This window comes from Labrus mixtus, chromosome 5, assembly GCF_963584025.1.
Source record: "Labrus mixtus chromosome 5, fLabMix1.1, whole genome shotgun sequence".
Taxonomy (NCBI): domain Eukaryota; kingdom Metazoa; phylum Chordata; class Actinopteri; order Labriformes; family Labridae; genus Labrus; species Labrus mixtus.
The window spans coordinates 11,506,702-11,532,833 of NC_083616.1; the positions used below are offsets into that span (position 1 = coordinate 11,506,702).

Genomic DNA, 26,132 nt, shown 5'->3' on the forward strand with positions numbered 1-26,132 from the left:
CAAGCCCTATGTGTGTGTGTGTGTGTGTATGTGTGTGTGTTTTATGTGTGTCTTTTGAGGGGGTTCTACTTGATGCGGTTGTAGAAAGCAGCTGCACCTGCTCTGTATGTCAACAACAGGATCTGGAGCAGACACTCAAGAAGAGAGGTGGCTTTCACACCACTGGCCTCGCTGAAGCTGCTTACTTTCCAAAGACAACAATGACCACGCTGCACTGCTTCGCCACTGAGCTTTCAGGCTCCATAGGATTGGCGCCTGGTCTGTGTGGCCTCCAGATTATCTCCTCTACATACAAGCTTATTTGACTTCCTCATGTCCCCTTGTTTTTGTGCCTCTAAAGTTTCCAGGATGCTTTTTCGACTGTCTGTTTTACACATAGAGACAGGATCCCCCGTGGGGGTTGTTAAGAGGTTACAGGGGGGTAGTAAAGGGGTCAGGGAGAAACTGTCAGTCTATTTCCTTTCTCTGGCCTTGGGAAACTTGCACCACAAGTCCTTTGCATATTTTTAGCGGCCTTGCATTGCTTTTGTCTGTGTGTATCCACAGGAGATGATAAAGTTATTCCCAGTCCACAGGGGGCTTGTCTTTCTCACATTAATAACTCATTACAAGGGGGTTGTCTTTATGGTCCCTTTTTTTAAAAGCCACTATAGAATGACCGTTTTTCAGCAGCACACAATCACAATAATGCACAGCGTCTGGAAACCATCATCTTTATGTGTTGCTGCGTAAATCTTTCTTGCATAGAATAACTGTTGGTAGTTGCCTCATACTTGAGTGTGTGCAGCTGGCAGTGTGTGCACAATCACAGGAGGAGGGGCTGCTGTGGAGCAAACATCTTCTATCTCTGTTTTTCTACCAAAGTTGGTTCACTTACTTGAACTTCGATGTTTGGACATGAGGAGTAATCTGGACACTAAGACGGCATGTGATGAAAAGTAGTTTGTTTATATTTCTGTTGATTTGAGTTTTAATTACGTGATAAGTATGACGAGATAAGATCATGTATGAGGGCTTTATTAATTTGGGATCACGTGTGTTCTTGTTTCCAAGCTGGTAAATACTGTCTTTGTTAAGTCGAGTTCTATTTTACTTGTGTTATCTAACCCTGTGGGGAAATAGTTTTTTGGGTTGTTGTTGTGCTGGTAGAGTACGCTTTGCAAGGAACAGGGTAATTTTGACCAGATTCATCTGATGGCCAAGAGCTGAAATGTGACAGGAATACATGGGTGTGTTTATTGAGGAAAACAGGTTACCTAAGAAAAAGAAGGCAAAATCTGATGACATGTCAGATAATGAACCAAAGTGGTGAACCGAGCACCTTATCTTTGCTTCAACATTAAGGGTGAGGTAAGGTTAGCGTTAGCGCTCATAAACCTGCCGGGAAGTTGTGCTCATCTGCATTCACCTGAACGGTGCCATAGCCCAGATAATATTGCTCACAGACATGTCTTACCTGCTGCACCACATTTCTTCTTGTGTTATCATCAGGTGCATCAACACCTCTCTCTCTCTCTCTCTCTCTCTGTATGCAGCTCAGTGTGTGAAGATCTAGGTGCTCATGTGTGGTTGTAAATGTGGCTCCTCTCTATGTCTGTAGTAATTTTCAAACCACTGTACATGTTGCTTTATAGAGCTGTCACTATTTGTGTTGTCTCTCAATCGCTTCGGCTTCATGCTGTATAGGCTAGGTGCTGCTAATACAGTGTGTCTTCTGAAATAGGCCATGGTGAGAAAAAGACAGTTTAGCTCTAAGAAAAGGAGCTACTGTAAAAGTCCTCAGCGTGAAGAAACTCTGTTGAGATGTTGAGATGTTATATAAACACAAAAAGTGTTAAATCAAATTAAGATGACCTCAACAGGGCTGTTGTTCTTGCTTTTTTAATTCCACAATACAATTATCACCCGCTTAATGGAAAGGTACGTGCCAATAAAAATAAGTCATTTCTGTTTTGCTTTGGCCCACCTCTCTAAACTCTGCAGCTGCAGCACACTGTGGAAAACAAACAGTACACTGCAGCTGGGCTCCTCAAGACAGTGAGTGGGGAATTTTAATCCCATTTTTTTTTTTACTTTGGCACCAGTCAGATTTATTTGGTCGTAAAGAAAGGAAAAGCACCCCACCATCTGAGAAGGATTGGGAAGTGAGAACGCAAATTATGCCAGAACCCCAGTTGTAGACGTAGAAGCGCAACAGGCCAGGAAATGAATCCCCGATAGGTCAAAGTGCTCAGTGCACAGAGGAGTCTAATTAGCTCCGATAGTGACACATTACAGGGATACCTGTACAGCTCAGATCACTGTCACACCTACAAAGAGCACAAAGAGCAGTCTGGATATGCTGCAGTACAAGTTTTTACACTGATATCATTTACAGTTAGAGTTTTATCACCATGAGCCACATACAGACTACAGCCAAAAGCTAACCTACACATGTCTCTCATCCATTCCCTGCAGCACGGCCCAGAACACAAACTATCCAGAGAGCCTCAAACCATTTCCAGCTGTCACTTCCCTGCTCCGGTCTCTTACTCCTAACCTGATCTGACAGGGCAAGAAGAGGTGAGGGTCGTGCCTCGAGGAAGATTCATGACATGTAACTAAAACTATGAGCATTATAATCATAATTGCCTGTGGTTGAAAAGTGAAGACGGCCAAGTGCTGCACCTATTGTCACTCATGTTACCATCATTAACTTCTCATGTTTCATCAGACACGACAAGTCTTACATACAGACAATAACAAGGCAAAGAACAATGAAAAATAACACACTCGTGCAGTGGAGGAATGTAGCAAGAACATTTACTCAACATCAGTACACAACAGAGATGTGTTTGTCTTGCAGTTTGGTCGAGTTAGGCTGTTTTAAATGTTCTATAATATATTTCACTTGACTTGCCTTCAATTTATATATTTAATCGACTACACTTATGGCTAAATATTATCCTTATTATCCCATTACATGGCATTAATTTGAGAGCTGTAGTTACATATTGCTTTGCCTTTTAACATTTTACTTGCAAACAATGCATTTCAAGGAACTGAATATTTTTTTACAAAACACCCAACAACACAAAACAAAGTTTAGTTTTTCAGTAAGATGATACCTCCATGTTTATCAATCCATAATGTAATATAATGTGACGTGATTTCTGCAGACACAGGGGCTTTTATGACCTCTATGCTGATGATATAGTGCTTTAACTTATACAAGCCGTGAACCCGATACCGTTGATATTAAAGCAGAGATGACAAATGTCTTCGCACACAGCTGCTTATTATTCAACTGAATGAGCAACATAACCAATTATTTAGTGTTTTGTGGCCGACCACCTGTTGAATACAAGTCCAACATCCTTTTTTACCTTTCTTTTTTTGGTCTACCAACTCTACAGGGAAATATGTAAATGCTAAATGCTTTACCTCCTTTTCCAGCTATTACTTCTTTTTTCTTTTTACATCATCACATTGTGAATTTTGTCATTTGACTGTACTTTTATACATCAGTAATAGCTGCATAAAGTACGATTTTGAATACTTGTAATGCCATATTTGGACACTGACATTTCGCCTTTTATAGTAGTTAAATATTTTCATACTTCTTTCTCTATTGCAACATCATCCACCATTGCAATATGCAATTGTAAATTTGGTTAAAATCTAAATGCCATTAAGATTTCTGAACATGTGAAACTGTAAATGTAGGCAGTCTATCTGTTACCGCTTTGCACTATATATGGAGTGTGGTGTAAAACATAAATGAAAGTAAACTATATCAGTCTAGAGATACAAACATACAGGATCACAGCTTTTGTGTTGCTGTCAAGGTGCTGTGGACAGACATCCATTAGTATTGAGCAGATAAACTGCATTGCAGCGAGCATCTGGAATATTGTTCAAAGCTTGGGTTAGCTGAGCTCCATAAAAGAGATGAATGTGTCCCTGTGAATGTCCAGAGAATAGCATGTCTCCTCATTCCTTTCCTGCAGCACTCTGAGGCTCAGGACAGGCTGCAGGCCCTGAAGCTCTTCAAGCTCAATAAAGAAATAAGAGTACAGCTCAAAAGCCTTCAAGAATAATCTTCACAGGGCTTATTGCACACAAAAACTTGAATTGAATTTGTGTGTCGTCTGGAGAGAGGTGCAAAAAGTTTCCATTATGGCAGGATGGTGTCTCTGTTTATCATAAACATCTGCTGCTAATGCTATGAGGCGACATATTTAATCGGGCTACAAAAACAGCATTTATATGGCTGTTTATGTAGCAGCGCTATTTAAAAGGTCACTGTAATCAGAGGCATGTATCTGCTGCATTGTCTGAGTCGATGTTTAAGTCACGTCTGTGGTGAAGATGGTACAATGCAAGAATTACTTTCTTGCTTGGCTCATTCTCTTTAATGATGTGCTTTACCCTTTTTGTAGCTATATTGAATTTCCCATTTTTGTAAGGGATGCCTGCCATGTCTCAAATAAAGATATGCAAAGAACGCAAGACAGGGACAGAGCTCTTCACATGCAGACTAATGACAATCAGGAAGTTTAATATGAAGTATTGAGACGTAGCTTTGTCCTGATTTCATTTCCTGAAACTCTTGATAATGACTGAATGAAAGACAAGAGTGGGAAAGAAGAAGCAATTTTAATGTTTTGTTTTTTGAGGGGTGCATGCGCAGAGAGAGAGGGGGTGGTTGTGGCTTTTTTTTTATCATCCCTCACTATCCAACCTCTTACCTCCTCTTTTGGGCCTTTAGGAGCATCCTGTGACCCCCGACCTCCCGGACAATAGAGGCCAGGACGTTTCCCAGTGAGCGCCGATGGAGCCAACAACAGGAACATGAGGGGTGCTCCTGGGAAACAAACTGTTTATTGTGCAGCAGGATGGACGCCCCCCCACCCCCACCCCCCATGTCCCAATCACTTACTTTCACACACAATCACAGACACACACTGCACACCTCTGCAGAGTGAAATCCTATCAAACAACAGGTGGCTACAAACAGAACAGTCAGGAGAGTTGTATTCCAAGCTTTAGACAACTGTATTTCCTCTTGTATATAGGTCACACAATATAACCACACTGTGACTAAGATCGTCTTTTTTATATGAAACCACTCGTTTTTTTTACAATGACCTGTTGCTTTCTCCTTCTTTTCTGCTCTGTCCCAGGCGCCAAATGATAAGTTTATATTTAGTCAGACTTTCTATTTGATAACAGTACCACTCAGTTTGTTGGTGCTGCCACTGCCTGTCTGTCTGCTTCAGAGGAAATCCCTCCTTTGTCTCTCAAGGAAGCTCAGCAAACTCGGAAAACCTGAAGTTGTCATCAGAACTCAAACAGATGGAACACATTTGATTATGGAGAGTCACCGCTAAATGTATTAGTCAACACTCCAGACTAGTTATTACCTCTGCTCTCTGGAGTGTACTCATTGCAAGAGCAGCACAGTCAAACAGTTTCCAGAGCTGTCAATCACCGTGCCAGAGCTGTGGTGCAACACAGAGACACACACAGGGGGCTCAGGGGATTGCTCTTTAAGTGCTTAACCCCGAAGGATTACTGCTCCTTTATGACTATATGTGTGGTTTGTGCCTGTGCTCCACATGATGCACATCTGATAAGGGCGGATCAGAGGTGACAGGCACAGGGGAAGGGATCTTAGCTCACTCTTTCTGCTCTCTCCAGGGAAACATTAAATAATCATTGAAGAATTAAAAAGTAAATCATTTTCAGGATGATGAATCCATAACTCTTGTTTGCTCATTTAGTAACAACAATGTTTGGTGATATTGTTTTAATCCAAATGTGGAAAGTAAAGTATATTTGGACAGGATCTGTGACGTTTGGAATATTAGTTTTTTATTAATTGGTTCATTTCAGGGGAAGCTTTTACATATTTAATTCACTTTATGTTTCAGCTGCTGAATTTACTTTAACCACTTAAGATGTCCAGTGTTTAACATATGACACACTTAAAATCTGATGCCCTGCTATAGTATACAATTTTCAAGGAATGTTAATTTTTTTACAAAAATGCTACAAATATTGATTTGTATTCCACACATTGCACTGGGAGTACTTTTACTGGAGCTATTAGATTTATGCACTTTTACCTTTACCCAGCTACATATTCTAAATAAATGGTGTACTTAAACTCTGATACATTTCACCTGAGAATCTTCATACTCTAAATAAAGTCATTAGGGCAATCATCTGATGATTTTGATGTTCTTTTTTTTGTTTTTACTGGAAACACAACTTTCAATGAAAGGAAAATACACAAGACTCCATTTTTAAAGGTGCTACGCTTAAAATAAGGCTTATTATTCTTTAAATTCTCACCACTTTTTTCATAGACAGCATTTACTTGTAGTTTATGTTTAATACTTAAGTATCATTTATATTAGAAAAATACCTCAATAGTACAGAAAAAATACCTTTAAGACTTAACTATAAACCCTGTTTTCACCTACCAAAGTCATTTTCTGTTGTGATCTGTACTTTTACTCAAGCATGGCTTTCAGACACTATAATCATCATGACAACAAGTAATCCCTCAGTCTATCATTTTAAACAGTTGTGGTCTCTAAACACACTTAAATGAAGTATTAGTTTTGTGCCATGGGACCCCTGCTTACAAATAAGACATCCCATAACCAGCCATGCAATTAGACAAATAAAACCTGCAGAGCTCTCAGCAACAGTAACAGCTTATAACACCATTTAATAGGCACATCCTTTGAGCTATAAATGTTTATATGATTGCATCATTCAGGCCTTGTAAGCCAAAATAAAAATTCAGTCATGTACAAGCTTGTTTAAACGTCCAAAACACAAGAAGAAGACAAGGAGGTTGCTTGGGAAAACTCTATTAGTTCACAGTAAGTTATTGATCTGAGGCTTCAAACTCACTTATACCGATACTCACGAAAGCAAGAGAAAGATTTGAGGAGTAATTCAGAGATTTTCTAGGTCAAAGGCCACCTTAATACTGCCATGCAAAATCAAATCACAGCCAAGGAAATGAGCCATGAAACACTGATTGCTCCGTTCATAAAGACAATTTTTCCCACTTGCTCAACTTAAGAATTATTTGATTGTGTAGAGTGCTGACTTCACTGCAAACATGAGCACTGCTTGCACATATTGCCTGAGTGTATAATCAAATCAGGACCATTGATACAATGAAGTGAACAAATATCTCATAGTATGTAGGAACAATGGATCTTTGTTCCATAAGAGAGCCCTCAGAAAGCTAATACACTGACCCAAGGTGGGAACACCTCAGGGGACTGTGAGCCCGGCCTGTGCTCAGCATTAATTGGTGGCGCTTTTATTGGATAATTCCCACATTCCAAGATCCATTTAAGTTAATTTTCAAAAATTATAGCGAGCATGTGTGCTTTGTCGTTGCAAGCATGTGAAAGTGCCACAGAGAAGGAATATACTTAAAGTCAGATGCAGAAGCTTTAGCATAATTGCAACAATAAGTGGAATGCTTTCTGTTATACAATGGACTTCTTCTAATGATGATTCATGTGACCAAAAAGACACATCACTCCAGTCTGCTGAGTCTGTGGTTTCAAATAACAGCACTAAAGGCTATTTTCCTCATGAGACAGGTCAACATAGCTCTTACCCCCACCCATATCATCCCAGCCATGACACTTTCACACCTCGGCTCATACATCAATTTGGAACTTAGAGCCCCTGTCCTGTAACAAAAAACTTGACTTCTGGAAATAGGTTGGAAATTCCCTTTACGCGTCAGTGATATGTTGCCTTAAAGAAATAAAACATTATCATCTTATTGCTTTGTACATTTACAAGGTAGCAACATAACTGAAGGGCTCACTGGTGTATTCGTCAACTGTAAACCCTGTAGACTTTAACAGTAGCAAGCAAACCAATGTGATTTGAGATTTCAGAGGAAGCTATAGTAAGGCGACAGTGGGAGGCTTTGTGAACCGAGGCTTTAAGCCAACAAAGTGTGGGCTTGACTTTGTCTAAAAACCTCATGCTGATAAATGGCCTCTCCAAGTAGACAAACTCAGAACACAAGGCCCCTGCTGCACAAGAGCCAAACTGCTACCTCTGCTGCTGCTGGCTGAATCTGATTACAGGCAGGCCCCGAGGACAGGCAGGTCATTGAGAGCACAGAGATGAGCAAACAATAAGATATTATCTGAGGGAATCTTTAGCTTTCCAAAGGAAAATGGTCCCTCTCAGTGTCACATTGACGATAGGATCCTCAACCTGACACTGAATCAGCCATTTAAGAAGAATGAACACTGCCACCCATTCATACACACTCACTAAAATAATGAGAGCTCTTTTTTCACTCTTGTTTAAGACATATAAAGGGAAGCTCATGCGTCTTTGCGAAACAAGGCTGTGCAGAAACCGGAGCATGCAGCTGACTCAGATGAATATGCCTTTACAATGATTGGGTATTGAATGAACAATGCTATAGTCTTTTTTCTTTATTCTTATGTACATCTATATAATACATGTGTTTGGCTTTATTGTACTTTGCTGCTCCATTGTTGTGCTCTTTTGCACTTCAACAGATTACTTGCAAAACATGACTCTACACCTCTATTGAGTCTGAACATGTAATATGTCAAATATGATGACAACACAGTGAAATTAGCAAAAATGTATTTCCGGTTAAAGTTTTTCATAATATATTGGTGCCATTTCTGTGTGTCTGTTTTTTTGGTCTTTTCAAACAAACAGTGACATCTTGTGGACACCTGGCCTCATTTATACTATGAGTTATACACTGTATGGGTGAAGAATCTCTTTGTACTATGCTACCTTCTCATGGAAAGTGTAAATGCAATTAACTTTATTGTGTTGAGTCAAATTCTACAATTCATTTTGCAGATCCTTTTGTCCAAAGCGACGTAGAGAGTTAGTACAACACAAGCAAGGCTCTAGAGAAGGTAGGCCTATCTGCTAATGAACAAGCCGTAAGTTCGATCGGTACAGTCAGACAGGCAGTGAACTGAAGCAAGTCACTGTTGTTTTTTTTTTAATAAATATCCTCATCAATAATAAGCCTGCAATTAAATCAAGAGACCTGTGACATACAAAAGACACCTTTCAGCTAAAGTGGCAAACAAAAGGTAAAACACTGCAGAAACCATATTTAATGCAGATGTTTGAATATCAGGTAATATTGAGTTTTGGTTTAAAGCACTGTAATTCAAGTCAGAAAGCTTTATTGGCTTGAATGTGAAAAATCTTGATAAAATTGTAATTTGAACAAAAAGAAAGATGTCACATGACGTTAAAAAAACAAACATACCAATACAAATTATCAGCAATTATAACCGAAATTCCTGTCATTTTTATTATGAGAATTAGAGCATGTCAAAAAGGCCCAAATAAGAAATGTGTCTATTGAACTACAACAATGGACGCTGTGCTTGTCACTCACGGGTTGAAAGAACTAAATCTCGCGATATGAACATCAACTGTTTGCCAGGCACGAAGAGGAGTAGGGATGAGAGTAGAGAGCAAATATCTCCGTTAATGTAACGCTAGTCATTGTAATATCGACATTTAACACACAGTTTCTCCTGTAGGTTGTTGCAGTAATTAAAAGCTCATAGTCTTATATATGTTTGACGTTATTTTCTGCTTATAAGTAGCTTGGGATTTGTAAGTACGCGGCCACAGAAGCCAAATTGTATGTGTAAAGAGCTAACTGTTAGCTGACAGGCTACCTAGCATAGCCATTGATGCAATGGCGTTGAAAAGAATTCAGAAGGTGAGTGTGTATTTCTTTTATGTTGCTCTCTATGCCTCGTTGTATACTCATGTTACTGAGTGCGGGATGTTCCGTGAATGTTACACCGCCCTGTTACATTGTCTTTAGCTCGGCTTAGCATAAGTTGTGTGTTTTGTTGTTCTCCTTTAAACAATAATTCACAGACAAAGACGAGCTGCTGGCTCAGTTGGTGCATTGCTACAGTAACGCTTCTATCAATAACCACTCAAACGAGGCCAGTGTTTCTGAGTGTTATGTTGTGATTGTGGGTTTTATATTTCATTTTCGACACTTTGGATCTTATGAGTACTTGAGTTAAGATGGCTAAAAGCTAAAAGGACATTTCTCTGCGTTAAGATAACTTTGGTTTTACGGATTGACATCTCGGCTTTTTCTTAATTTCGCAGCTTGTCAGTTCTCTGTTTCCTTGTGGTTGGTCGTCAATAGTATAGCTGATGATTTGTCTGGTCTCTGAATGACAGCTGCTTGCTGGTTGCCAAAATTGAACCCTAGTGTCGGTGTTGCCATATATGGATTGGTAAATGGGGCACTGGAGCAGGCCACGGTGTGTATTTATATAACAGAATAGATACGCTGCCTTTCAGGACATGTTAAATAATGTGCTTAATTTAAATTTCACCATCTGTTGTTTTGGTGTCTTTGCTCAATGTCACAACGTGTGTATGTAATGTGGTTCTGTTGAAAAACAAAGTCCTTTAAGCCTCCGCCTTGCTCATATAGGTTGGAAATATTCTGTTTATGTAGTTGTGTTATGTGGTCAACATCTGTTGGCTAAAGTGAGGTGATGACTAAAATGTTAATGAAGTCATCTGTCCTAAAAGCACCTTTCACATTTTAGCATCTACTGCGAACTTGGCTGCCATTAAATGTTGCATCCTTACTGAAATTTGTGTTTATTTTTGAAAAATCAAGTAAGCCATTTTTACATTAAGTCAGACATCATTTAGTTAAGTACCAAAGAGGCGAGTCCCTGTTCCCCGAATCCCTTTGGATAAATGGAAGGTTTTCTGAATTAAATATAAATCATCCATTATCTTTGAAACGTTGCTCTTGTGTTGGGACTAAAGCACAAAATGTATTTTCTTGTATCCACATGTGCCCAACATAAACAAATATAAAACAACCACACTTTGAATCTGATTTAAAAATGTAATTCTTTTTACTTTTGCAAAGTCGACAATAATTTTTCATTATTTGCATTTCTTTCCTTTAGGAACTGTCTGACCTGCAGAGGGACCCACCTGCTCAGTGCTCTGCTGGACCGGTGGGAGATGATTGTGAGTTGTTGAAAATGTGCTTTATATGTCAACCTTACCTGAACTTAATTGTGCCCTATTGCCTTATTATGTACGGTATGTTATTACATCAGTTCAGCGTTTCAGTGTGCATCCAGAGTTGGTGACCAAACGTTTTTTCTAAATTCCTTATTAATCTTTATTCACAGTGTTTCATTGGCAGGCAACTATAATGGGTCCGGTAAGTGAAACTGTATCTCAAGACAATTTCAATATGATTGAACTGAGCAACAAAATCATGAAGCTTCTGTCTAAAAACTATATACATTTTATATTTAGAGCGACAGCCCATATCAGAGTGGAGTGTTTTTCCTCACCATCCACTTCCCGACAGACTACCCATTCAAACCACCCAAGGTGAGCAATGAAGCACATATTTGACCTCACATCAACTAACAAGTAATTAATTTGAATGTGTTAAACATATTCAACATTCTTTGCTGTTTCGTCACAGGTTGCATTTACAACCAAAATTTACCACCCTAATATCAACAGCAATGGGAGTATTTGTCTGGACATACTGAGATCACAATGGTCGCCTGCACTTACCGTATCGAAAGGTAAGATTTATAAGCCATGCACCAGCCGCATAAGTGTGTTGACATGAGGGCAGCTTTGACTGTTGACTCAGCATGGACAACACTTGGGGCCTTAAGATTGGATTAGCCTTCATTTGGTCTCATGCTCATTGCTCTTTAATGTCTTCAGGTCTTTATTGTACTTCCCTATAGCTAAAAAAGAAAGATTGTTCTTGAACCTGAACCTACCCTTTACCCGTATGTAGTGGGAATACTTCTCTACATGTTCATTACAGACAAAGCAAGCTTGCATGATGTTGATTGTCAGCCTTGATACTAAAGTCATGCTTTGAGACTGAATGTAAGGGTAAGGGATAATACAATATTACACTGATTTCTCAATAACTACAATGTTTTCTAAAACCATGAAGTTAGCCATGATACAGTGTTGATAAGATACAGGGGCTTGTGATGGATGTGATACAATATAATATGCCTGTGTTACCAAGAGCATCTAACTAACCACAAAGAAGATGGCTCACACTGACTTGATGATGCACAATGTAAATTTCAACACATGTTTAACAGGCTACTAGGATCAATAATTTCACTTTAATCTGAAGAGCTTGGGATCCATTTGGATCATAACAATACAAAGATAACACACAGATTTCTACGCCCCTAGTAACATTTGATTATGTCTTTAGTTGATACCACTTTTCAAGGCTGTGATCTGTATTAAAAGATGTAAAATCCCAACTTCCTGTGCTGGCTGGTCTTTAAAAACACATTTGCCTTTGTTGCTTAAAGCCATAGCCAATAAAACTCTCTCATTTCACTTTTTTGATTTCTTCCTCCACAGTATTATTGTCTATCTGCTCTCTTCTTTGTGATCCAAACCCGGATGACCCCCTGGTACCAGAGATCGCCCATACGTACAAAGCTGACAGAGAAAAGTGAGTGTGAAACATTAATGTGATTGACCACATCTTTCTCTTTTTCTCATTGTCCACACTGACTAATTTTTTTTTTTTTTAAATAAGGTTCTGTTTCATTTATTTGACCTTTTCCATATTTGCTTGTGTTTCACAGGTACAACAAATTAGCAAGAGACTGGACGCAGAAGTATGCAATGTGAGAACACTGGGGAGATCAAAATACAAATGAGAACAAAAGAAACACGTTTGATTTGTAACTTGAGGCAAATGAGCAACAGATTGGGGTGGGGTGGGGGGGGGGGGGGGGGAAACTAGTCCTTTCTTTTGGAGGAGGAAGCTTAACAATGAGGTACAGTGCCACCTGGCTTTCCATGTGCTGAGCTGCTACCATGAGCTGTCCTTCATGAATGGAACTGCTGAGCAGGACCTGATGGGCTCCTTAAAGCACTCCCATATGGAATACCGGAAACTTTTCACAGCCCATACCGCCACTTTCAGACTTTAAACTGTTACTCCTTCTATTGTGATTATCACTATAAAGTTGCTATTTATCATTTTCACTGTCAGTGAGTCATATCGTCTTGCTAGTCAGAAGCAAAATGTTTGATTTCTTTAGGAGGTTTGTTCTCCCTTCATTTCAGAGGTACTGTCTGTGTCCCACTGGATGTCTTCTTCTCACTGTACTTCCATGTATTTAGTGGCCTTTCTGTGTTATTATTTTTTTCGGTAAATGTGCAATTGAGGCAGAATGTTCCCTGTTCGACGTAAAATGGTGCAGTGCCATTACCAGCAACAGATCTGTTGGCACATACTGTCTCTACCCCCAAACAATGTGAAAATGTAAAGAATCATTGGTCTCTATCTCCCACTGCATCTCAAACGTGACAGTATTAAAAGGTTTCAACGACAACAAATCTGCTTTCAGAAGCTAGCTAGCCCTTGAGTAGTGGTTTTGCTCCAGAGGTTGAATGTCAATTTCCATTTTTCTCACACATGCTGTGATTGCTCCCATATCCCATAACGGTAACCAGTTGCAGCTGGTGTAATAGTGCATAAAAATACTACTGTTTGACTTGTCACTTGTTGTGGAGCTATGAACACAGCTGCTCGTTGGCTACCCAAGCTGTGTGCCACCTCATCAGTGCAGTTACTCAGGTATCTAACATAATCATCAGCCTAAATACACGCAGTGACCATGGTGAGAAAAATGACCAGGGCTCATATCATCAGCCTACTAAAAATCAGACTAATCTTCAGTGAAAACCTGCGCTTCCCTGAGGAGTTAAAGTAGTAATCAAAGACAGGTCAGCACTCCTGATGTTCTTTATGCTTAGGCCCTGATTTTCTATTTTCATACTGTCCTAAGTACTATTATTTTGTCACAGAGATGTTTTTTTTTTTTTTATCTCACTCCACTCCCTGTTGTTACCTTTTGATTTATTTTGAACAACTGTTTTCAAACGACACTACTTCTCTAGATGAAAATGGCCTTTGGTTACAGCTCGTGTCACTTAAAATGGGAACTCAGACATTTAGAAGAAACTTGTGATTTGAAGAAATGTGCTTTTTGTTGCTTGAGCTGAATGAATACATTAACATTCAGTGTACTTTGCTTTAAATATCTGGTGAAATAAAAGTTTGTCAAAATGTTTAAATTCATTTTCATTATCAGGTTTGCAAACTTTGATTTCATTTAGTGGCTAATAATCCACATTTACGGCCAAACCATTTGTCTGGGTGCAAATCTTTGTGACCTTTGCATTGTATCTTTAAAAACTTTAGTTTAAGGCCATTCTTTTTCTTTTCATTCAAGTCACCAGAATTCAAAAACATGATTGTGATGTGTCATAATGTACAACGTAATATTATTAGTTTTATGATCCATTGTGACCGAAGTAGTTAGAAAACGCTGTTTTTTTATTTATCTTGGCTGATAATGTGCTGATGCTGCCAATATAAAGGGAATTATTTGATGTTATAAAAGGGGAATCAATTTAGCTATTGAGGCATTATTGAGAGGATTCATCCAGAAAGGTCCATACTAAAGCATGAAAACTATAGAAGCTTGGTTGTAGAATTAACAGAATGGTTTAGGCACCAAATATAGATTTCACCACTATTAGCAGCTGTAGAGAAAAAAAGCTCTGAAACACCGTATAAACTAAAAGGTTAAGAAGTGATATCCTCTCAGTGCAGTGATTGTTTTGCTGCTACACCACAATTGAAAAAGATGTGTGTAATAGTTCTAGTTCATTCTTTGTGTGCATCGTCGTTTGTTCATCTGGCTAATTTATTTATCTGAAAGCTGAGCATCTTCCAATTGTACAATTGAATGCAGCCTCAATTCATCATGTGAGTGATGTGACATTGACTCCCTTTGTCCAGTGTGCTATATAGAGTTTATATATAGGCAGCTTGGCATGCTTTGCACTCTGGCGAACCTTCTCACAGCCATTTGCCAGATATCAGGGATTCCGTTACAATTCATCTGCCTAACACCTCTGACTGAAATTATAGCCTTAACCCTCATTCTGTGTATATATAAAAAGAACATAGTCATCAACTGTAAACTTGCTATCAGGGCTGTATCCCCCAAATGGGTGAGTCATTTCATCAGCAAACACAGAATAGCTGCTTGAAACAGCACTAATATTTCTGTTGAAAATGTCAGCCTGGCTTTCTCCTGAATGCAGGACGAGCCTTTTGCATCCTTAAATCTGGAATATGTATGCTTGAACTGCCACCATGAACGTCCCACATGTCCTCACATAGCCTACACAAAATAACTATTGACCTTGTCATAACATATGAATAAAGTTCATTTTGGTTTACCATCGTCTGCAGTCATTTATTGTGTTTTTTATGCTGAAGAAAAGACTAACTGTGGAAGCCCATTCCTGATAATGTGATCTAGCCATGTCATGAAAATGAGCTTTTGAGAAAAAGTGGGTTACTTTCTTTTGACAAAATGGTCTTGAAATCAGTTCATCAAAATAAAAATAGTAAGTTAAAATCTCACAATAATTGAACTATCCTGAAACAACCTCGTATATGTCAAGATAATGACTAAATACCGTATTAAAACATTAGAATAAGACACTTTTTATTCAGTAGAAAGTTTCAAGTCATTATTATGGACGTTTTGGAACAAATAAAGAAATACTAGTCTACATTTTATATTTCTAGTGATCAGTAAAGTCCTTTGAAAAGTTTCCTGTACAGCTTCTCTCGATGGTGCGTTTGATTCACTGACCTCTCATTTCAGGTTTTTGCGGTGCAGACAGAAATCTTAATATTGCGCTATCTTTCTTTTAAAATAACCTTCATAGAGTGATAGTTCTGTGCATCTTCATTATTATTTTGAGACGCTATCGTGGCCAATTCATATCTGAGTTTAAAAATAAGGAAAAACTAAAACAAGCTCCGCTCTTCCGGGTATGCAAGTACGCCTCATGCAGGACACCGCAGCTGAAGCTAAGCTCGCTTCCTGTGCAGCTGAAAGGCAGCATCATCGCCACTCCTCCAGTAGGAAGGGCGCATCCCGGATAGCTGGCTGGCTAGCTGTACTCAGCGGAACGATGGCAGTAAACCTCAGCAAAAATGGCCCTGCATTGACGGCTGCGTTCAAAGAAGTGGTAGATGAAAAATCCTCCACCAACTGGTAAGGAGCAGCATTAATAAAACAATGTTATGTTTGTGCAGCAGGCGTGGTGTTAGCTGTGTTGTTGGCTAGCTTTGATCCAGTCGTCAAGTAAGTTAATGTGAACCTAGCGTCACATAAACTCAACCTTTGATATAATGGTTAAACACAGCAGAACTTGTACTTATCACGACTGCTGGAGTTACACACAGCGTTGTTTACATGAAGGCTTTAGGTTTTCACATGTACCACAAGTCTCACAGATGAGCTAACAGAACAGCTACTAACATTGTTAATTAGCTTGAAACACTGCCCAATTAAAAGGCCTCACACTGCACGTTTCATCAGCCTGAGCTTAAGGAAATTGAATGACTGCATTGTTAAGTCTTATCACCTACTTCCTGGTAAGATATCAGGTGCTAAATGTGACCAAATATGTGAAAGTCATATCGAGGAACTTCCTCTTTGCGTTACTTAACGCGTCTGAGCTTGCCCTGAGATATACATGAAACCTGTTGATTGAAGCTAGTAGTGTTTAATGATGACCTACATTTATTAATTAATGAATCCAAAGATGTAATTGCACAGGGACCCGTGCTTCTAGCCTAATTGTAAGAATGAGAGGAGTCTCTCCCCCCCCCCCCCCCCCCCCCCCCCCCCCCCCCTATCAGTCAGTTTAAGGTGATGGGATACAACAAGACCTGCAGCTACTGCTCACCTTTTCTGAAATGATGCTGACAGCCAGGGAGTGATTGAAAGACTAGTTTCACTGTGAGCAAGTTCTCCCTGTCATGGGCGGTTCCAGGCAGGGGCCAACAGGGGCCAACAGGGGCCAGTGCTCCTGTAACACTGAGCTTGGCCCCCCCTCCAAAAGGAAGAGCCCCCCTAATAACACATACACAGTATTTGACTCAAAGTATTAAATACTGTCACTGAAACAAATATAAATCATGGTATTTTATGTTTTGGTATTGACTGTGCGCTATTATTTGGCATAATATATATTTAAAAGTGATCATCTTTGTCTATTTTTCACCTGGGTTTAATGTTCCCCTCTGACAAAACAACTGGCCCCAGTTTGGCCCCCTCAGTAAAAGTGATCTAGAAGCACCACAGCTCCCTGTATCTGAGAGTGTAAAGTAAATCCACTTCTGATTAACGACTTCATGTTCTTGTTTTTGTGGATGATGACCTGAAAACTGTCTATCAAGAACTTAAAGGCCTGAGATATTGTTTTGCAATCAATATTGGGCCTCCTCTGTGTCAAATAATGATGTCTGGTCAATAAATAATTTTCCTGATTAATGTAAGAGTTGCTGTGAGTAAATGAAAATAAGAGTTGCATCTTTTAGTGTCTTGCTTTTTCCAACTAACAGTCCACTCAGTTTACTTTCATCTACAATTAAAAAAAAATCAGCTTATTGTAGAAGTTTAAATCAGCAGCTTTTTTGGCATCTTTCCAAAATTCTGAAATGATTCATCATCAATAGATTTGCATACAAATGTATTTAATGATCGACTTTAACACTTGTCGTTATTCATTCAACTTAACCTGAAATAATATAAGCCCCCTCGGTAAGTGGTCATCTCCTATTTTGTTAATATTTAGTGGTTACAAAAGAAAACTTCCCATACCTACTTAACAAAGAAAACAGTTTGTCCTTCCCAGACATCATTAAGATAGTATTAATGAACTTAAAGAGCAAATACCTCCATGATAACAAGAAATGAGATGACAGGAAAGGCCCGTTATTAAAAAGGGCATCAGAACGTGTAGAGCTGGTCATTCTTCATTCAATATCAAGGAAATGACACTGAACTCTTCCCTGGACACAACTGCAAGAATTACTTACAGGCCTGATTTAAAATTGGATTAAAACTGCAGAAAAACTTTAGTTTATTTACACTCTAATACTTCTCCTGTAATATGTATCATGTTGGAAAAGGGCTCAAGGGTGAAGGTTTCTTCTTGTTTTGGTTAGTGTTGAATAACACACCATCCTCTGAATCCCCATTTTGTCCGTCTGCATGATCTGTTCAGCTGGTATTTAGATTCTCCAACTCTCGTGTTTTCCACAGGGCCTTGTTCACCTATGAGGGCAACAGTAATGATATCCGCCTGGCAGAAAAGGGGGGTGAGTGACTGAGTAGATTTTTGCTATCAAGTTTTTATGATCTGAACACGATATTATCAGATGTGTGCAGGAATTTCATTGTCAGCATACAGCTGCAGGACTGGAATATCAGCACAATAGGATTGCTTGCCTCTGCTTTCTCACCCCATCATTTGTAAGGGGAAAAAAAGATTCTGCAGTTACCCAGCTAACCACAGAAAACATTTTGGATTTTCCACAATGTTTATGTATCAGATGGAGGACTGGAGGAGCTGGTTGAGGAGCTGAACAGTGGAAAAATTATGTACGCTTTCTGCCGAGTCCAGGATCCAAACTCTGGTCTGCCCAAATATGTCCTCATCAACTGGGTGTGTTCCATACTGAACTCTTTTACAATCGTCTGTACTCTTTGTGGTGTTGTCCTTCTTAACTTGTAGATTATTATTTGTTTTTCAGACTGGAGAAGGAGTGAAGGACGCCCGGAAAGGAATATGTGCAAATCATGTCAGCTCCATGGCCAATTTTCTTAGGGTAACACTGCACTCACATGCTGAGTTTACTTTAAATACACATTTGAATTTTGTCTCTAGGAGGTTATTTACAGGTTGTATTCAATTTAAGTGATGGCTAAAAAATAAAGAAACACAAAGGAGAAAATACTGCACAGCAAGCTGCAGAAAATGTTTGAATAATGCAGCTTTGTTGGATTAGTCAGAGTCATTCACACCACACCAGCAAACAAATATAAACAAACTTGAGGTGGTGTGTGCATGAAGTCATTCAACAGAGCTTTTTATTCCTTGCTCTCTCAGGGGGCCCATGTCACAATAAACGCCCGGGCGGAGGAGGACGTGGAACCTGAAGTGATCATACAGAAGGTGGCCAAAGCCTCAGGAGCAAACTACAGCTTCCACAAAGAAGCCCCAAGCCGCTTCCAGGACAGCGGTCCTCAGGGCCCCGTGGTATGCGAGAGTGTTTGCTTGTGCTTCATGCGAGACAGATAAACAGAGGGCTAGATCTTAACTATGCTCGCTAATCTCCTCCTTAAACATGGATTCATTTAAAATGTTTGTTTTTTCTTTTTGTTTCGGGCTCTCCATTAAGCCAGCACTTCCCCACACTGAAAACAGTTTTTCAAAACAAGTAGAAATATTTGGAAAAAGGAGGCAGAGAAGAATGACCTAAATTCAAAGAATAGTTATTTTTCTTTCCTTTTTGTCAGTCTTGCTCTCTTCATGGGTGAAATCAACCCCTGTATGATATCTGATAGTGTATACAAAATGACTCTCACTATTCAAATCAGTAACATAATTCATAGATCATTTTACAAAATACATGGTTTCATATGACTGATATTTATGTTTGTGTTATAATTTAAGAAGTGATGATTGTATAGTATGTAGTTGGAATGAAAACATTAGGTAAAGATAAAAACACTGTTGGTAGTTTGATCAGTATTGTGATGTAACCTGTAGTCTTCATATTAATATGTCTCCTCTGTCTTGTAGGGCTCAGTGTACCAGAAGACCAACGCAATGTCAGAAATCAGGAAGACCAACAAAGACAACTTCTGGGCTCAGGCAGAGGTAAGACCCTCAAACTGCATTAAGTGTATGCTAAATTCAACAAACATCTCTGAAAAAAATCACTCCCTAAAATACCCTAAAAGACCTCTGCATGTTTCTGTTAGGATAAGCACTGAAATATTTCACATATTGCTCTCTCTTTAACTTCAGTCAGAGAGTCTGTTTGTATTTGTCCTTTGTTTGCACTCTTGGCTCATACCTGAATTTGAATTTGAATTTATTTATTTAATAGGGACAATGCAATTTAACATAATTTCAATACAAAGCATGAAACTGATGTGCTGCATAAAGAGTATATAGCTATTGCTAATTTCCAACTCATGTCCCCAGTTGGGCCTTTGTGTAAACAACAGATTTCCAGATGTCCCAGATGTGCCCAGAAAGTTGGTGCTTTCTTAGATACATCTAGATACATATACTATATATATATATATAGTATATGAATGCAGGACGAGCCTTTTGTATCCTTAAATCTGGATTATATATGTGTGTGTACATACATATATATATATATATATATATATATATATAATTTAGTACATAATCCCAAATACTGACCCTGCTGGTCTGTCTGTCTTTCAGAAAGATGAGGAGAAACGTCGCAAAGAGGAGCGCCACAAGGCAGATGAGGAGCGCCAGCAGCTGGAGAAGGAGAGGAAAGACCGAGAGGTCAAGGAGGCAGCGCAGAGGGACAAAAGGGACAAGGAGAAAGCTTCTGAAATTGATCAGCAAAAGTAAGTTTTAGCTGAAGAAAAAGCACGGACAGGGACAATTTTTATCAACAACTGTGAAAAGTTTCAAGTGACACTTCCTCTGTGTTCTAAATGGTCATTTGTTTAACAGGAAGTACCAGCAGCAGCAGGAGTCTATGAGTAAAGAGCAGGAGAAACAACGCTACGTGAGTGTTTTACTGTCCCCAATGCCTTACACAAAAAGTCAATGGGTTCCCTATGTGAAGTCATTTCCATACAGAGCAGTTGCTGAATTTAAGTTTGGGTAGTGCACACTTCAGTGAGGAAGGTAGCTTATGTGAACAGATCCAACATTTATACTGACATCATCAGGAGGAGCAGGAGGAGGACCAGACGACCCAGAGGAAAGCAGTCAAGAGAGGTGAATCTGTGGAAAAGGCCAACGTGAGTTCCCCTTCCCAACAGAGCTCTCCTCTGGACAGACTACTCTCCTTGCTTAACCAAAAACACACAAAAACAAACAAGTTTTGTTTTTCTCTTCTTCTTCTTCTTCTTTCATGCAAAATGTAACACAACTGTCTCATACATGATCTGTTTCCTTCCTCTGTGATCATTTACAGATATCGGGCTTCTCTCAGCTCTGTAGTGCTTTTCTCAGCCACCACATTATTTATAACCTGTGGTTTGTAATTGCGCATGCTGTTCACTTTCTTTTTCTGCAGGAGGCAGCTTCTGTCATCTCTCAGCGTGCCATGAACCCCAGAGAGATGTTCAAGCAGCGAGAGAGGGGAATCACTCCCAGTGACTCAGACGCCCCCTCTGCTGCCCCTGCCCCTGCCAGCCCCCAGCCAGGTATCACCTCTGCACACACACCATGACCCCTCTTTATTAAAACTCTTAACTGCCCTTCCTGCATCAGTGCAAAGCTCTGTCAGCCTCTTCTCTCTCAGGTAGCGGTAGGTGTGGTAGACGCTGGCTTATTCAAAGCTTTAACTCTCCGTCAGACCGTCAAGTGGTTTCATTGTCATACTTAACTTTGCGTCTCCATCATGGTGTCTTCTCTTCTTCCGCTCAACATGTCTGCTCTGTTTTTTTTTTTTTTCTCCCTCTCTCTTTCTCGCCCATTTGTTTTGTATCTCGGCATGTTGCGGGGGCTCCATGTGTGTCTCTGCTCAGGGCGTCTGCAAAGCCCTTTTCTGTCTAAGCCCGTGTATGAGTCTGAGCGAGCCAGTTCACCTCAGCAGCGCCAAGCTTCTCCTGTGCCAGCAGGCTCCGCCTCTCCTGTCCCCGCCACAGGTGTGAGCTTACACACACATACACACACTTCACAAGGATATTTCATACTTAACTCCAGTCTGCATGCTTCATTTCCATTGTTGCATCTTTGTGTCATCATCTTCATATTCATTGTAATCATTCAACCAAAAGTCTTAAGTTCTGTTTCCAGTCATGTTGAGTTATTTGTAAAGAATGCTGTTGGTGGTGGTTTTCCGCCTGTGTGGACTTGTTTTTGTGTTCCTCTGTCTACATGCATGTCTGTGCTTGTGTTTTGGGTGATAAGAGCCTGATGTGGATGATGGACAGTCCAGGTGTGAGTATGATGAGCCGGAGGTGACCCCCCCGGAGCAGCCTACAGGTGGGGCTCATTTCACACAACCAGCCTCAGTTTTAATCCTTCATGCATCAGCTTCCAAAACCCTCCCATTTGCTTCTAATGAAATGCTGTAGTAAGCACTTTGGTCCCTACTAGTCAAAATGTGCTGCCAGGATCAGCTGCTGCCACCTGCTGGTAGATAACAGACAGCTCAGGCAACACACACTCATTCTGACATGAATCTCTCTTTTCAGTGGAGGCACCGGCTGTTAACTCCTGCGTCCAAGAGGCAGCATATGAAGAGCCCGCTCAGGTGGATGTTTTCTCCATTTTATCAGAAAAATGCCGTCACTGTTTTCGTTGTATCATATAAATGATCCTGAAATACATCTTAACCCATACTCCTCCCCCAGGTGGAGGAGCATAACTCCAACGAGGTGACTGCAGAGGAGACAGCAGACAGAGGCATCTGTGCCAGAGCCTTATATGACTACCAGGCTGGTGAGTTTCTACATAGGCAGGTCATTGAAAATGTACAGCTCCCAATAGCCATGGTATAGGTTAACATTGGAATTTAGCACAGACGCATTTGGATAAGAGTAGCAATTAAAGTCTTGTTTAACTTTCATGAGGTGTTGAGGAAACTCAAAAATAACGTAACGAATGTAAATGTACATCATTCAGTAACAATTTGCCGCTCTTCCTCTTCAGCTGACGACACAGAGGTCTCATTCGATCCTGATGATATCATCACCGGGATCGAGATGATAGACGAGGGCTGGTGGCGAGGCTACGCACCAGACGGCAATTTTGGAATGTTCCCAGCCAATTACGTTGAGCTCATCTAGCCGAGCGAGTCGCTCCAACCGCCTCCACTGAAACCCCCAGATTATCACAGTGGCAGCCCTGGCAGAGGACCTCTGCAGTAAAACAACACACGGCAGTTAAGTCCTCCCACACCCCGTGAGCTGCTCGGGCTGAAGCAGAGCTAAATGATCCTCCACATCATAGACCAATGATTGGACGGTAATCGTGGTCCAGAAACTTTTAAAAGTCTTTCCTCATTTCAAGCAAGTGATTCCTTTAATTTGTTGATGTTGTGAGCCACTGACGGCATAGTTTAGGGATTTGTGAAGACCCCTAGGCCGACCAAAACATCCCAAAACATACATCTCTTTACCTTTCAATGTGATGCAGTACGATCAGCCTTTTGTTAAGTCTTAAAATTGTGACGGCACTTCTAGTTAGCATTCCTTACAAAGTGACTTCAGTTCTATTTCAGGTATTATTATTATTTTTTACTTGTAGCAAATGCTCCTGGACATTTCAGGGGGGAGAAAAAAATCAAAGATGGTGGTACCAGCTACAGTATAATCCTTTTGCCTTGTTGTTGCCTTTCTTTACCAACAGACTGAATAATTCTTATTATTTGATGTGATTGAATCTACATCCTGTGTGAATATCATACCTTGTTTTTTCTGATCTGACTGTGGTTGAAGTGAATATTAGAATAAATCTGATGTTTGCTGTGCTCTGGGTAGTCCGCTTTAGCGGGAATGCATCAAACGGTTCATTTCCCCTTTTGACTGTGAGTATTTAACGGTTATTTTCATTTCAAGTACTTTCTCATTTGAACCCGATTATTTTACCATAATACATTTCAGAGTCAAGCCAAACTAAAGAATTAATAATTGACAATTATTTATCTTTTTTTTTTTTCTATCTCGCTGGTCTGAGATTGAGTTTCAGTGTGAACAGATCTCCAATAAGAAGTGTGTGGTATCACAGTGCCATGAAGGGGGGGGGGGATACATACATAGAGCTGTGACATTAATTTGAAAATTAGAAACCACATTTATGCAACTTTAAAGTGTGTTTTTATTATGGAAAGAAATCCTTGCTCTTTTAAGCTTTTAGCTCAGTGGACAGAATTCAAAATGAATTGATCATGAATTAAAAAAAAAAAAAGGGCATCATGTATCCACTGCATTATTCATGTTTTCCCCCCAGAGTCTATTGTAATGCATATTCTTCATAATAAAACAAACAAACAAGCTCTGTTGTCATGTCTTCTCTTATAAGCTGGCTGTAGCATAGCATAGGCTATGTAGATAAAAACAGAAAAACGTCTTCAGGGATTTTCAGAGGTCTAACAGGAACACAGACGTTGACACACACACACACACACACACACACACACATACACAGTCTGTTCTCTTTAATCAGTTTCCTGGAATGAGCGAACAGCTGGGGAATTCACCTCTAATGCAAAGGTTTCATTTTCACACGAAACATCAAATCTTTGTTCTGTCAGTGACGAAAGATATGCCCTGTAACTGAAAAGTACAAGTAATTGTTGTTCACACCTGCATTAAAAAATGATTTTAAATGTTTTTAATTCAAAGCCCTCCTAACCTTCTGATCGTTACTTTTATAATCTTTTTTTATTATGGTTGCATGTTTATGTTCATCTTCAAAAAACAATGCATGAACACATTTTTTAAAGATTTATTTGTGGGCTTTGTGTGCCCTAAATATGGAGAAGGGAAAGTGGATAGTGTCTGAAATCAGGGAGAGAGAGACTGAGAGTGGTGAACAACATGCAGGAAAGGAGTCACAGGTCGGATTTGGACCCGGGCTGCCCACTTGGAGGACTACAGCCTCCGTACATGGGGCACTTGACTAACCACTGCACCACCAGCACAACATGCATTCATGCATTTAATGTCTGTATTTGAGTGGATTCAAATACTAAAATATATTCATTTAACTTCTATTTATATTTATATTAAGAATGGTCATTGGAGATACAAATCTGAACATTTAGTTTGTTGTTAAGACATTTGTCACATCATTTAGTGCAAACTTCTTTAGAATGTTGCTCATATAGCTGTGGTTTTAGGTCGTCATCTAGGTCTGCTGCAATTTACTGTGGCAATCATTTTAAAACCGAACTGTGTGTGTTTTTTAATGTGTAAGTTTCATTAAAGGGATACTTCACCCGTTGAAACATGAATCTCTATTGACATTGGGTCATATATTTAGTAGAAATGTGAAATACATTTTGAAGTTGGTGCCTTCTTGGCCAAGAAAAGGCAGAAAGTGTCTTTTTGGCTCATGTGGATGACAGACACCAAATCCCAGAATGCACAGCACCGCAGGCCACTCCCACTAAGGTCCTCGATATCAGAATCAGAAAAATTTTATTAATCCCAGAGGGGAGCCCCTAAAGGGACATAGGCAGAAAAAATAAAAATATATGTTTCTTGCACCAAAAACTAACCGGTCACATGAAAGTTTTGCATGCGCACGAGAAAGTTTCTGGTGTGCACGAGAAAGTTTCTGGTGTGCACGAGAAAACTTTCTTGTGAGCACCAGAAACTTTCACGTGAGCACGAGAAATTTTCACGTGAGCACCGGAAGAAACCGGAGAAACATATATATTTATTTTTTCTCCCTATGTCCGTTTAGGGGCTCCGTTAGTTTCACCCCGCTAACCGCAACAGCTTCCAGTGACGCATATGATGATATTTGCGTCACTGGAAGCTCCTTTTCAGACTTAGAAATACAGAACTTTTCAGTCTCAGGGGGGAAATGGAGGGCTGGATGCACGACCATTCAAAAATACTACCAGTTTACTACTGATACAATGCTTAATGCAAATGGGTGAAGTATCCCTTTAAATATTCATTTCAAGCATTTTAAAAATTGTAGTTCCCTTTAAATGTCCGTTTATATTAGCCTGGCTGTCACTAAACAACTAATCAAGCCAATCATTCCCTGCCACACATACTCTACTGAGAAACTAATAAGTGAAGAATATTACCTCCCACCCCTGATCATTTACATCTCTGCTCTCTGTTATCACAGCATTTCCTTTCTACTTTTGTTTTAATTGCCTAAAAGAACATTTCGACTTTTAATTCTTTTATTTAGGAGAACTTCATTCCTGCACACAG

General features: G+C 39.7%; 2 protein-coding genes and 1 long non-coding RNA gene across 7 annotated transcripts; all 3 read left to right on the top strand.

The window, feature by feature from the left end:
* Positions 1-848: 848 nt before the first annotated feature.
* Positions 849-5,086, top strand: LOC132974972 (uncharacterized). Its single transcript, XR_009673173.1, has 3 exons — positions 849-1,056; positions 2,458-2,562; positions 4,751-5,086. It is a non-coding gene; the product is annotated as an uncharacterized LOC132974972 (long non-coding RNA).
* Positions 5,087-9,470: 4,384 nt separating this feature from the next.
* Positions 9,471-15,383, top strand: ube2d4 (ubiquitin-conjugating enzyme E2D 4 (putative)). Its single transcript, XM_061037801.1, has 7 exons — positions 9,471-9,775; positions 11,010-11,073; positions 11,241-11,272; positions 11,371-11,448; positions 11,546-11,651; positions 12,472-12,565; positions 12,702-15,383. The coding sequence occupies exons 1-7, from the start codon at positions 9,752-9,754 to the stop codon at positions 12,745-12,747; spliced, it is 444 nt and encodes a 147-aa protein (XP_060893784.1). The 5' UTR covers positions 9,471-9,751; the 3' UTR covers positions 12,748-15,383.
* A 668-nt stretch (positions 15,384-16,051) lies between these two features.
* On the top strand, positions 16,052-24,228 carry dbnlb (drebrin-like b). 5 transcript variants are annotated; one of them, XM_061037802.1, is made up of 15 exons: positions 16,052-16,208; positions 18,267-18,322; positions 18,557-18,669; positions 18,758-18,832; positions 19,114-19,263; positions 19,810-19,887; positions 20,470-20,621; positions 20,731-20,785; positions 20,952-21,023; positions 21,302-21,431; positions 21,756-21,875; positions 22,141-22,215; positions 22,428-22,486; positions 22,587-22,674; positions 22,885-24,228. In XM_061037802.1, the coding sequence occupies exons 1-15, from the start codon at positions 16,126-16,128 to the stop codon at positions 23,019-23,021; spliced, it is 1,443 nt and encodes a 480-aa protein (XP_060893785.1). In that variant the 5' UTR covers positions 16,052-16,125; the 3' UTR covers positions 23,022-24,228. The 5 variants fall into 5 exon arrangements, with proteins under 5 accessions (XP_060893785.1, XP_060893787.1, XP_060893788.1 ...); XM_061037804.1 differs by lacking the exon at positions 22,141-22,215; XM_061037805.1 differs by lacking the exon at positions 21,756-21,875.
* The last annotated feature ends 1,904 nt before the right edge of the window (positions 24,229-26,132 follow it).